Genomic DNA, 13,558 nt, shown 5'->3' on the forward strand with positions numbered 1-13,558 from the left:
TCCGACGAGAAGGGTAAAACAGACTTGCACACAAATGAGTCCAATGAGCCGGTATCCCGCAGTATCTTTACTGGCACCTGTTCAACACTACCCGGCAAAGAGACCAAACCCTCAGAAATGAATGGTCCAAAATCCTCCATGCTCTTCTGCTGCCTGGCTTCAACCTGCTCCTCAACCACTACCGCTGGGCTGAGTGAACTGGCCAAAGCCGCTGGTCTTACTTGCGTACCAGAGAATTTATTTTTTGATTTGAGGACTGGACACTCACTCTTCCAATGCCCACTGCCTTTGCAGTAATTACACGTTCTACCTTCTGCCTGCCTTTCTCGCATGCCATGCTCACTCCTAGTATAAGAGTCTGATGCACCTTTTTGATGACCATAACTCTCTCTGCGCACATTATCTGAACTTACCGCATTGAAATTGCTTTTATGAATCAACACGTACTCATCGGCCAACACGGCCGCCTGACCAGGAGTACCTACTTTATTCTCTGTGAGGTAAGTAGCCACATTTTTAGGTACAGAGTTTTTAAACTGTTCTAATATTACCAGGTCGCACAGTTTCTCAAACGTGTCCACCTCAGACGCTGCACACCAACGACCAAAATGGGCTGTCAGATCTCGCACAAACTCCACATGAGACTGTTTATCTCCTCTTTTCCAACCACGGAACCGCTGCCGGTACGCCTCAGGCACCAACTCATATGCTTTAAGCACCGCAGACTTAACTCGCTTGTACACTTTACAATCAGCAGTACTCAAAGTTGAGTACGCCTCCTGGGCTCTACCGGTCAGGACGCATTGTAACATTAACGCCTGATCACCCTCCGGCCATTTCCTCGACTCCGCTATTCGCTCAAATAATGAAAAGAATGAATCAGGGTCTTTTTCATTGAATTTTGGAAGCAAGCGCAAATTATTGAATATATCAAAAGATGCCACTGGTGCACCAGACTGAAACACAGGGTTGTCACTATCCGCCGAACCTGGCAATATACCCTGTTGAATTAAGTTCAGCTTTTTATTCTGTAGCTCTAACCTAACTAACTCAGTTTTTTGCTTCATCTCTTCCAAAGCCAAGTCATTTTGCTGTTTGATATTCTGAAGTTGTACTTGTAGCTGTAATTCATGAGATTGCTTTAACAACAAAAGTTCCTTTTGCTGTTCAAAACTCAAAACAGTACCTGCAGACGCCGAAGACTGAGTCCCCCCAACGGGTTGAATAATTCTCTGTTCCAGCAAACCTGCCATCAAACTTCCCTTAACAGACTCCTTTAACTTTTTATCCAATATCTCAATCTCATATCTCTCAGCAATTAGCAGTAACTGGTCTTTAGTACACTGATCCAGTAGTGCTACTGACGGTGAGTCAACAAATTTATCCACTGTAGATGCCATACCTGGACTAACTACACTCACAGACAAAATAGAATAGGTGAAAGAAAAAAACAAAAACAATATCAGCTGGAACCACTAACAAAGTCTGGGACAGCCAAACCAAAATGGAACCTCCCCAGCCCTGACTAACTAAGATATTAGCGACCCCATAACTACCTTAGCTCCATCCCTAGTCTTCGTGCCGCTACTGATGGGGGGTATTTATGCACTTTAGCCCACTGGGAAGAAAAAGGCAACTGTTACCAGCGACCCTCTCTTACACCGTGGATGTGCTCCCGAGACAACCGCTCTACCCACTTTTGCAGCCACACTAAAATTCCCCAAGACCAGTCCCCCTATTGGAAACCAGTCTTCTTAGCCTCACAGGGGATTCATGGTTCCATACCACATTACAAGACTGTCCCCAATAACCAAACTCAAAGTTCCAACCTTTATTTTATTGATTACAACCAAAACATTAACCTTTAAGCAAAAAACAAAACGTAAGGATACAATGCTCTACTACTTCCAAACTTCACCGACCAACTCCCTCCTAAAACTGAAATCCAAATGACAAGTCACATGTGGAACTCCCAACACTGGCAGCTACTGAATTGGCTTCAACAGGTGCTACCAATAAGCCAATCAATCCTTTGAAACCAAATAACTCACTAAAGCAAAACTACAATTCCTAACAGGAACACAAAGCAAATGCCAGCACACAAACCATATTCAGACCAACCAGGCTGAATTTGACCAAATGACCCTTACCAAACTAAAGATACTTACACTTGTCTACGAAATGAACTTAACAATCGGACGAGCCCCCATTTTGTCACACACCGGGTCAGGTAGTGGCAAAATAAAGGGAGTCCACACATGAAATAAACAAAAACTAATTTATTAGTAACTCATTTTTACTGGTTAAAGTAAACATAAATGATTATACTTAAACAAAAGAAATTATACTTAAGACCACATGGCGAGTGGAAGACTGAGCCCAAAGCTCAGCCTAGAAGCAGCAAAGAGACAACTGAACACATGGCTACCCAGCCCTTAAAACTCTGGATCCCTATACCCCCACAGGTGTGGCCAATTGGCCTGACGCCCTGTCCCAATCTCCACCCAGGGAAGTCCCACAACCAATGGGCAGAGAGAGGGGCAGGGCGTCACACACAGGAAACATTGACAGGCAGAATAGCTACAGAGAAGGTGGCACAAAAAGAGCTAAAGTGAGACCAGAGTCATACATTTTTAATGTGGATTTAGCTAAACCACCTCGCATATAGAAAGCAGCAGAGTTCAAAAATGGCTGGAGGGTTGCTTCTAGTCTAGCACTGTTTGGCTAAAAGGGGGGCATCCAAGACCAGATGGTGCTGCTTCTGGACACAGAAGGCGGAATTTCTGTAATTGAAACCGAGACAGTGAATCCGCAATTTGGTTATTTAAGCCGGGAATGTGGGCTGCACGAAAGTCAAAGTTACCCATGATTGATAACCATGTAAGGCGCCTGACAAATCTATTAATAAACAGGACAGCGCCGTTTATTAATGATGTTAACGGTTGACTCATTATCGCAAAAGAACATAATTTGTTTCCTGGTCCATAGTTTGCCCCACAGAATACAGGCAATAACGATGGGGTACAATTCCAACAAGGCTGTAGATAATGGATTGACAGGTGTAGAACAGCTCCTCTGGCCAAATGCTAGCAAACCATTGACCATTAAAAAAAAAAAATAAACAACGGATGGCGCGGCATCTGTAAATAGATTCAGAGCTGGAGAGGATTCTAAAACATCATTATGAAAAAATGAGATGCCGTTCCAATTGTCCAGGAGCAGAGACCAGAACCTGAGCTCCGATCTACAACCTGCATCTAGGACAATGACATCGTGCAGATTTTCAACACATTTAGAGAGGTCGCGAAGCCTGGAAATACCTGATGAACCTCTACCCTGATGAATTATATGCATAGTGAAATTAAGGTGTCCTAGCAGGGAGAGCAAATCTCTTTTGGAGAAGGACAAAGACTCCTGAGCCTCCCTCATAACCTGTCTTATGCTAATTAATTTCTCGAGGGGCAGCGAGGCTTGCATACGGTTAGAATCTAGAGTGATGCCTAGAAATTCGATTACATTAAGAGGGCCTAATGTTTTTTCTTCCAAAAGCGGAACACCCAAATTGGAAAAGGAGCACTTAAGTGCAGGGATACAACGGTCTGGATTTGCGTCTGGGAAATCCACAAGAAGAAAATCGTCTAATAGATGGAGTACGAATGGCAGCCTGTCATTATTAAGAAGAATCCAGCACAATGCCTCGGATAATGTGTCGAAGATCTTTGGACTACTGCGACAGCCGAAAGTTAGCCTTACTGAAAAGTACAACTTGTTCCTCCACATGACACCGAATAAGTGCCACTGTGAAGGATGTAGAGGCATGACTTTAAAAGCGTCCGATATATCTGCTTTAGTGAGCCAGGCTCCCCGACCTGCCTGTTTAATTAACTTAATAGCATAATCGACAGTACTGTAAAACAGAGAGAATGGAGCTAAAGGGATACAACTGTTGATGCTTTGCTCAGGGCCATTGTGAGGGGCCGACAGGTCAATGATTAAGCGCTTTTTCCCTGAATATTTGCGCGTGGCTATCCCTATCAGATTAATCCTAAATATTGGGAAGGGGGATTTATCAAATGGCCCAATCATAAAACCCTTCTTAGTCTCCTTCTCAAGCAAAGCATCAACCACATCAGGCTATTTTGAAGCAGAAAGCAAGTTTTTACAGACAAGAGAAACATCAGGCAACTGTGACAAACCTGCAAAAAAAACATGAACAAGTCCTGTTATCAAGTAATTGACGAAACAACAGTTTGGATGATTTCTCAACGCCCGTCCCAGCCTAGGGACGTTGATCGGGGTTGATGGCTTTATTGCTTTCTCTCCTTTTTCGAAAAGCGGGTTTTCCAATAAGAAACTGACAGCGGGCTTGACTATGCGGCCTGCCAGAAATCGAGCATTCTGCGTTAGTTCTGGCAGGCCGCGTAGTCAAGCCCGCTGTCAGTTTCTTATTGGCTATGCCAAACCCAGCCCTCTTCAGCTGTTCCACTCAGCTAATCGCTCCCTCGCTCGCAAGTGACCTCTCTTAATAGGGCGCCTTATTTAAACTGCTTCAGTCTGTTTAGTCTCACTGCTTTCTCTGCTGCTACTTTGCCCACCTCCTCCCCAGCTCCACCTCTAAGTGGTTTAACTTGAAATAATGACATACTGTTGTCATTGTTGCTTGCTCTGTTCCAGGGAGGTATAGAGTTTGGAGCTTGCTCTCCCAGTTAAACTGGGAGGGTAATCCCCTGAGGATGCTGCTGTTCCCTGTCTTGGCTTTCCATGGAGCTCATGGAAAGACAGGGAACTTCCTCTGAACAGAGCCATACCAGAGCCAACATAGCCAAATACAAAATAAATTGGTTTAAAACATATTTCTCTCGTGTATTTGTATATTTTGACTTCAGTGGTCCTGACAGAACTAACGCAGAATGCTAAATTCTGTCAATGTTTGTAATAAAGTATTCAGAGTTTGTGTTAAGAGTTAAGAGAGATTTGAGTGTTAATTGTTGGAAATGGCATAGCCATCTGTTAGATATTAGTGAATAAAATGAGCTCTGTGAATATCTGTTCTGGTTGATTGCACCTGCCTGTTTCAAGTCAACTCTATTTATACTGCACATTTCAAACACAAGGCAGACTCAATGTGCTTCACATAAAAACACAAAAAAAATGACATTTAACAATTTGATTTAAAATAATCAATAAAGGCAACAGGAAAAGCACGATTGATAATTCATGAAAGACAATTGAATAAGGATTAAACATTATAGTTTAGCAGAAAGCAAGGTGAAACTGAAAGAAGGAAATTTCCTTTCCTAAGGAGATGACCCCGGAGTACTCTAAAAATTCTTAGGAAAGGAGCCTCGATGCATCCTTTAAGCCTCCTTTAGCATAGGTTACTCCTGAAAAACCTTTACGAAAGGAAAGCAGATATTGGTATCCCATAATCCTTTACGGTGGCAATATTTAAAAAAAACAGGCCACCGACGAAGTTTACCGACTCAGTGTGCCAGTGTGTAGCCCCCACCCGGGTGATGCGCCAGAACACACACCACACTTTGGTAAACGGTGCTAAAATTAAGACGCAACAGTAACACACCGTAGATCAACCAGGCAAAAATAATTAAATGCCATCAAATCATGGATTAAAATATAATCAGCGCTCTGCCAGTAGTCTCTTGTGGTCTGAATTTGTGGAAATGTGGGATCTGTTTTAATTGGTTTGCTTGTACCTATATAGTCCACTAATTAGTTTGTCCCCATTTTGTAGTTCTAATCTGGTTTCCCACAAGTGATACCCATAATACACTGTTAAGAAGTTTAACACTGATACTTATATCCCATGACGCTTGTGCTTTTCATCTGATTCATCCAATACAGTTGGTCCAGCACATACAGGTTCTTAATGCAAATGAGCTGTAAGTACTAGGCAGGAGAAGTGTTGGTCAGGGGGTCATGGTGCTAGCTGTAAGCTCCTGTGTTCCCTCCCTGGTTTGCCGATGTCACAGCTTTGTGATGGTTTCAGACAATCCATCCAATCTGGCAGTCCCAGCGATCCAAGCTGCAGTTCCTGCCCAAACATGACCTGTAGGCAGAACCCTGTCCATGCTTAGCGGTGTCATACTGCCGTTCTTTAGCCCTCACATGTCTCATGAAGCTCTTTACTTTGGGTTTTGTAGGACAGTTGGGACAGTTTATTTGGTTGCCCTGCCTCTGAGGAAAGACAGCCTATAGAGAGGTTTCTATTTGAAATGTCAAAGGATTCAAGGTCTAAACCCTCTGGCTAAGAGCTGTTCACCTGTTCACATGCAGGCTACATGGCATTTGAGATCCTCTGCTGGTTGAGATGGTAGGACTATACAAAGTAATCCCACAAGAGGGGAGGCATGACACAATGTATACAGCATACAGAATGTATACGCATGGATTCTACCAAGGCCAGCATTCAATTGTGAAAACAAGAAATGTATTGGGCATGAATAAACTACTTGCTTCAGAATGTTTTTTATTATTGTATTATTGTATTATTGGATGTCTCTCCTGTCTATTGTGTTGAAGGCCTTTGCCCTGCACAGCAGGGTCCTCCTTGAACGTGTCAGGGGATATCTCCAGCTTATCTGCTCCTGCTATGACTAACTGGTTAATGTTCACTCAGCTGCCCTGAATCAAGGTTCAAAGGTCACTTTAAAAAGAGAGGAACACCGACTTCTCAGGGCTGAAGCTGAAGCACAACAGGGAAAGAGACAGAGTAAGGATTTATGCTAGGAAAGAGAGCTTATGATGGAGGTCACACAGTTTCAGAGTAAGTGTTTTTTTTCATAATTCAGAATACATTCTATTACGACGACTCACATATTTTGCCCATAACCAACAGCAATACATTATTTTTTTTTAGATGATGTTTGGGATTAGTGTAAGGAGCTGCTGTTGTATAGAGATGTAATGTCAGTGATGCATTTGAACCACAAGGTAACACAAAAGGGAACGATTTTATGTCTAAGGGTAATCTTTGTTTCTTTTTTTTTTTTTTCCAGAGATTGGCATTGGTCTTACAGGGTTTGGAATATTTTTTGTGCTTTTTGGTGTAATGCTGTACTTTGACTCGGTCTTGTTGGCATTTGGAAATGTAAGTCATGTTTTTAAATCTGCAACAAACTCACAATTCTTTCATATGTAGACATGTAACCTTCCAATGTGAAAGTCCATTCCAAAATGTTTTTGAATGGAAAGTAGTGGCTTCCATTTTTGTTGTGGTTTAATCTATTATATATATATATATATATAAAATAAGTGGTGAACTGACCAAATTGTAAAATATTTACTTCATCAGTAAATTATGTGGAATCAGTAAACATTAATTAATTTTGGTGAACTTATTTCTTGTATTATTACAGTAATCTCAAACATATTCCTGTATATACATGTGTAAGGTCAACATCTATCGCCGTATGAGGTAACACTATGGTGATTGAACCATGGCCCACTGATTAAAGTGTGGCATTACAGAATTATCAATGTTCCAAACTGGGAGAGGGTGGGGACATTCCTGGGAAAAATCCCAAGCTGCGCAGTCAGTGAAGTGGTTTCCGTCACCCAGCAGTGGTGGTTCCACCAGAGAGGTCAGGCGGGGCTGACATTTGTGATAATATAATCATGGCCATCAAGTGGGAGAGGATGAAGGTGCTGTCTCTCCATCTGTCACTGCATTAGTTGTTATTTGCAACAGACTCGCAATTCAACTCACTTGTGTGAGGCAAGAACACACCTGCAGTTAGCACTGATTGCCATAGGTGGCGCCAAAGAGAATGAAAAAGATATCTGAAAGTTGCACTTTAAAAATGTTGCTTCGTTAGTATGTTACTATTGAACAAATGACCCTAGTAAAAATAATTGGAGTCTAAATATATGGTCTAATTGATACCATCCATACCAAAACAAAATATATTCAATAGATATGACCAACCCCCAACCCCGCTCTTTCCTCGACCCCCTGAGCATGATGTCCTGTACTGTGTTGCTCCGTCAGATCCTCTTCCTGGCTGGGTTGGTCTTCATCATCGGCCCCAGGAGGACCGCCAATTTCTTCTTCCAGAGGCAGAAGTTTCGGGCATCTTCCTTCTTTCTCGGGGGCGTGGCTCTGGTCTTGCTCCGTTGGCCAATCATCGGCATGCTTGTGGAGAGTTATGGCTTTGTTCTTTTGTTCAGGTGAGTTCATCAGGCTGCATGAAATGATGTTTAGATAACACTTTGTCATGTCATAAGTCTTTAGATGGTAAGGAACTTACCATTAACAAAACATAAATATACAGTTTAAGACCAAGCACTCCGCCTACCAGCCTACCCAGCGGACTGTACCAACTGGTGGGTGGATCAGTCCATCATACATCTGGATGGACACCCCCTGAGTCGATTTTGACATAGCTTGTAATGGCTTATCTTCACACATGGTTGTTAAATAGCAGTCCTTTAACATAGAACTCATTTTTTGTTAATAAGTTCATCATTAACTTAACAGCTTGAAAAAGGGCTTATGAGTTAACCTCCTTAAAGTGTTGAAAAATACAAGCTAATTTATCAAAGTAAAGTCCCTCTATAGTAATATTTGGGTTAGTGCTTGGATACGTCATGGATATTTGGCTTTAGCAGACTGGTCTACAAACTTTATCCACTGCTATCGCTGGTAAAGTGACTCTCTGCCCAACCAATGCTTAGCAGGAGATTGCAATGTTTTGCAATGCATGAATCAATGGTTCTTGGAAGGAACGCAACACAATCTCATTTGACCTGCATTGAAGTTATTACAAGAACAAAGACAATGTTGGTTTAAGCAAGGAAAACAGTAATCAGATCATTGTAACATTTTGCTGTTTCTATCCCCATAGGTCATTCTTTCCAATGGTTTTTGGATTCATGTTCTCAATAATAAATAATCCATTCCTTGATGCGGTGAGTAAAATGTAACCCTGAACCATGGTGCTGGTATACCCATCTCTGTATGTTTCATTCAACTGCTCATCTCTTAAACTTATTTAACCTATTTATGACATTTTGAAACTCTCCCAATGCAGTTTTAACTGTCATATTCTCTTTTGATGTGTTAATGATGATCCTGACTCCCTCCTCTTTTCTTCCAGTTGTTCAAAAAACTATTCGGAAACAACACCTCCATGGTTTGAATAAGGAAAGGATTTTTTATTGTATTACGTATGTGTGACCCCCAGGGGGTGCTCGAATCTACAATTTAGAGTATGGCTAATTTTAACTTAGTTGTACAAACAGCACTCCCCTTCAAACTATATCCAGGTGTGTCCAATGAAGGCACAGAAATTGGACTGATGCAATCAATATACATTTATTAGACTAATCGAAATACATGCTGGTTAACAACCAGGGCAAATAAAACTCATGCAGTTAGCAGCAGATGAAAATCACACACTAGAAAACCACTGCAAACAAATACTGGATTAACCCAAAGGCAAACTAGGCACGTGCCTAGGGCCTGATTGGCGGGGGGGGCCCAGACAGAAGGACAAAAAAATAATAATTAAAATAGCCTATACAAATGTCCTATCTACTATTTATTTCAGTGTTAATATATCAATATATATTAATTAACTAAAAATAGTGACGTTTATCTTAACGTCACATCACATTAACGCCAATCAGTTAAGTCCGGGGGGAGGTCAGCGGGTCAAGACTAAGCGGAACAATAAAGCTAGCAGGCAGGTCGTTTTTTGAGTAGGCTAACATTCAAGATGCTTTCGGGTGCAGCAAAACATAAAAAGAAAAAAAAAAAAAGGAACAAAAGAAGAGACAGCGGGGGGCTATTGAGAATGAGGAGTTGTCGTCACGGCACAGAGCCCCCGCGCCTTCCCGCCATGTTGGAAGGTATGCCCCTCCCGAGTGCAGCTGAGCTTTGCGTTATTGTTGACACGGTAGCTGCTAGCAGAGGAGGTTGTTGCAATTCTGTACTGTTTTAACAATGCCTGGAAATAACTGCTGTGTTAAAAACTGCTTCAATGCCTCACACGATTGTCGAGGAAACCATAAGAACAGTGGGCTACAGTTTGTCAGGTTCCCTAAATCGACAACGCACTGAAGGCTGCCCCACACTACAAGATTTGAGTCGGATGTACACCACACACAGAATCTCAGCCCATTTGTTGCTCTCCGATCGTAAATACAAATACATGAGATTCGAACACAAGACGGAACACCACACACTATAGGACAATCTTGTCCGCTAATTGCATGCTGCAGGGCCGTGGACGTAGAACTAGAGCAACTCGCGTCAACATTGAAAATGGATCAGCGTCTTTTGACAGCAGTGGTTTCCGCGGTGCGTATGCTTACATAACAGTATATCCTCGTCAGTTCGGCCGCGGCGCAATTAATGAATAAAGATCATAAACATCATAAACTGAATGGCTGTACAAGTGTTCTGAGACACGGCTGCGAACCGGCAACTTTCAAAAAAGTAGTGCCGGTTTGGTTCCGTGCCGCTGCCATATCCAGTGGAATAGCCTACATTGACTATAATGGTTTCTAATGTCTTCATCGAACGTTTTTATTGCCGTGCCGCTTCCGTGACGGTTCTGGTGGAAATTGCCCTTCACTCAACATTCCGAAAATATCTATCATGTTGGATAACCCCGATTTTCTGATCGGGTGCTCTTAGAGTTGATGAGATTATATCTTAGAACACTACAGCAGACAGGATAATCTTGGCCGATTTTCGTCGATGAGATGAGTCGATGAGAGTTCTCACTAGGACCCTTTTCCTTCGCCTTATTCTTCTCCATTTATTTCTATCTCGTAATGTCTCCTGCGTCTCTATGTTGCGTATTTCCTCATCTGTCTCTATGCCGCTCTGACAACATTGCCCCTGGCAACCGATAGCCGTGGATGCCATCATGGCGGACGGGCTCAAACCCCTCCCCAAAAATCACGAGACTCCTCATTCTCAGAAGTTTTTGTCGGGAAGCCGTCCGACAGCTGTGAACCTGCAATGCTGACACCTATTGGTGATTTACTGGTACTACTGCCTTAACAATGACACTGGCAATGGATAAGATAAGGATAATTTAATAGCATTTAATATAGAACCGTGTAATAACGTATGAATAATAAAAATTAAAAAATTGTCTGATAGACACAAAACATGACTTATTTTGGCGTACAAATAACAAACTTGTAACTAAAGTCTACTCTATGTAAAATGTGAATTAACTTTTATTAGTAACTTTGGTAAGTTTCAGATTTCAATTTATGAATAACATCGATGGAGGGAGGCCCAAAAAAATACAGTCTGCCTAGTGTAGTCCATTTATTTAATCCGGCTCTGGCCCGCCTAAATCTCCCAATTAGCCAACGATAAGGGTGGCAGATGTTAAGAGCACTCGTAGGTTACATTCAAATAGATAAGACAAATTCCGTCCTGGGAAAAACAGTGGCTGGTCGAACAGACGACGGCAATCCTCCTGTAATCAAGAATCACAATCGACACTAGATTTGGCGCCACATCCTCTCATAAGAATCCTAGTGTTAGTATAGGCATGATTAGGTGGATTTAACTAGAATGGATAACTTACGTGTTTAGGCCAGCCTAGATGAACTAGACACTAAACTCCAGTACCAATGCGATTTACAGGTGGATGACGCGAAGCTGTGCACACTCACCGACGTGAGCGTTCTCTGTTCATACACAAATAGCGGACATGAAATGATCAGTGCTACAAACACTACGTCATTCATTTGTATGAGAACGGGAGCAAGTAGGCTACACTTACGTTGCTGCTAACCCGTGTGACTCACAAATCGCTGTTATGCGATCACGTCTCCGTAGACTTGTGCTTGTGTGCACCATTTACTGGTCACCATACGCACAGACAGCAGGCCAGGGTTACGCGCCGACACCAGGCCGAAGTTACGAACAGACAGTAGACAGTGTTAGGCGCTGCAGTTTGCATAAAAGGGTAAAACAAACATTTCCAAAAGACTCACGTTCTCCTGTTTACACAGCTGCTACTTACTTCAACTGACACCGCACTAGTTGTTCTCTCCGAGTTCGCACCTCATTTAAGACGTGCCACATGTGCCACCTGATCTAGATGATTAGTGCCAGTGGGAGGGGCCAAGGTGCATTACCCATCACTACCGTCCTACCTGCCACATATGTATTATTATGAGTTGTATTTATTATTAAATATGTATGTTAATCTATTTGCCTTCTCTTTCTATGTAGCAGTAATGTTCAAATATTGTGTTTGCTAGTGATTGATGGAAGCAAGCCTGTGGCTTCCTCACAAACATCTTTACCCAAAGTAGTTTGATCTGTCATGATTATCTTGATCAACAAAATATACCAAATTACCTTTGAATGGATTTTCCAGCGGAAGCAAAGCCGACTTCTGTTATGCTCCACAACAACACGTCATCTTAGTCTGTGCCAAAGAATACGAATAATTGTCATCCCTGGGTCGCTTGGAAATCTACATTTAACATCATCCATCAAATAAAATAACACATTCCATAGCAGCACAGATGAGTAATGTTACACAATGCAGAGACGTTGATTCAAACAACATGCAAGCTGCATGGTTTTAGGGATAGCAGTGGCCATAAGAATCCCCATGGCAAGAAAACATTGACATTGACCCCTGACATTGTAACGTATCGTAACGTATTGTAACATTGTAAATGTAGTGCTGTTTCTAGAACAGTCGATAGGGGGCAAACACGTTCAGGTGGGTCATTTTGGAAGACATGAACAACCTATTCTGGGGTTTAGATTGAGATCACGTTGCAATGCAGCCTGTGTAGAAAAGAACATTACTGACTACTGTTCTACTGTCAAGAACAGTAGTCAAGAACATTGCCTCCCAGACTTGACTGTATATCAATGTGTTCATAGTTGTCTTCTTTCTTGAACCTAGATCCCATGGTAAAGGGACGGCCATGAATTTACAATATGTATATGTATATGTATATGGTTTTTTTTAAATGTTTGTGGGATTTTAATATAATACTTGATATGATGTATTCTCTTACAATTTGCATTGAATGCATATCAATGAATAAACTGAAAATACTGCAAAATGTTTGACTGCATTTGTGCACCACACTGTCCTGCATCATCACCAGCGGTGATTAGGGGGGATAGAGAAGCTATAAAGCAGTCCTCAGCCACCAGTTGGTATGGAGCAGCCCTCCCACATGAGCAACCAGCCCCCTGCACACAGGTGAGATCTTACTTATGAATGTTCAACTCATCGCAGCCTTCACAGCACACTCTTCATTGTGGCATGAATTGCTTCAGGGATTTTAAAGGATTCATTAAAAATATAAATCTCTCAACAGGTAATTACTTTATTGCGGATTTCTAATGAGTTACCAGATGATTTACAAAAGAGTGTAACTGACTGACATTTTTCTTTTATGACAGTAGTTAGCTGTTGTGTTAAACTGTGTTCATCACGTCTGTTAACAGCCCTCCTCTTAGCCTGAAGCCTCAGGGCAGTGCATTGTTTAGATGGAACTGCGTCAGCATGAGGGGAACTGAATGCCACAGGCCACC

At 42.1% G+C, this 13,558-nt stretch overlaps 1 protein-coding gene across 1 annotated transcript; it reads left to right on the top strand.

The window, feature by feature from the left end:
* Positions 1-6,655: 6,655 nt before the first annotated feature.
* golt1a (golgi transport 1A) lies at positions 6,656-13,063 on the top strand. The gene is made up of 5 exons (XM_084464024.1): positions 6,656-6,784; positions 7,017-7,108; positions 8,009-8,187; positions 8,865-8,928; positions 9,117-13,063. Exons 1-5 carry the CDS (start codon positions 6,760-6,762, stop codon positions 9,156-9,158), a joined length of 402 nt encoding a protein of 133 aa, XP_084320150.1. The 5' UTR covers positions 6,656-6,759; the 3' UTR covers positions 9,159-13,063.
* Positions 13,064-13,558: the final 495 nt, after the last annotated feature.

This window comes from Micromesistius poutassou (assembly GCF_964030765.1).
Source record: "Micromesistius poutassou genome assembly, chromosome: 2".
Classification (NCBI taxonomy): Eukaryota; Metazoa; Chordata; class Actinopteri; order Gadiformes; family Gadidae; genus Micromesistius; species Micromesistius poutassou.

Coding starts and splice junctions, on each gene's coding strand:
- golt1a (XM_084464024.1), top strand. CDS start 6,760: ATGATGGAGGTCACACAGTTTCAGA. Junction 6,785..7,016: donor GGAGGTCACACAGTTTCAGA/GTAAGTGTTTTT, acceptor TTTTTTTTCCAG/AGATTGGCATTGGTCTTACA. Junction 8,929..9,116: donor ATAATCCATTCCTTGATGCG/GTGAGTAAAATG, acceptor CTTTTCTTCCAG/TTGTTCAAAAAACTATTCGG.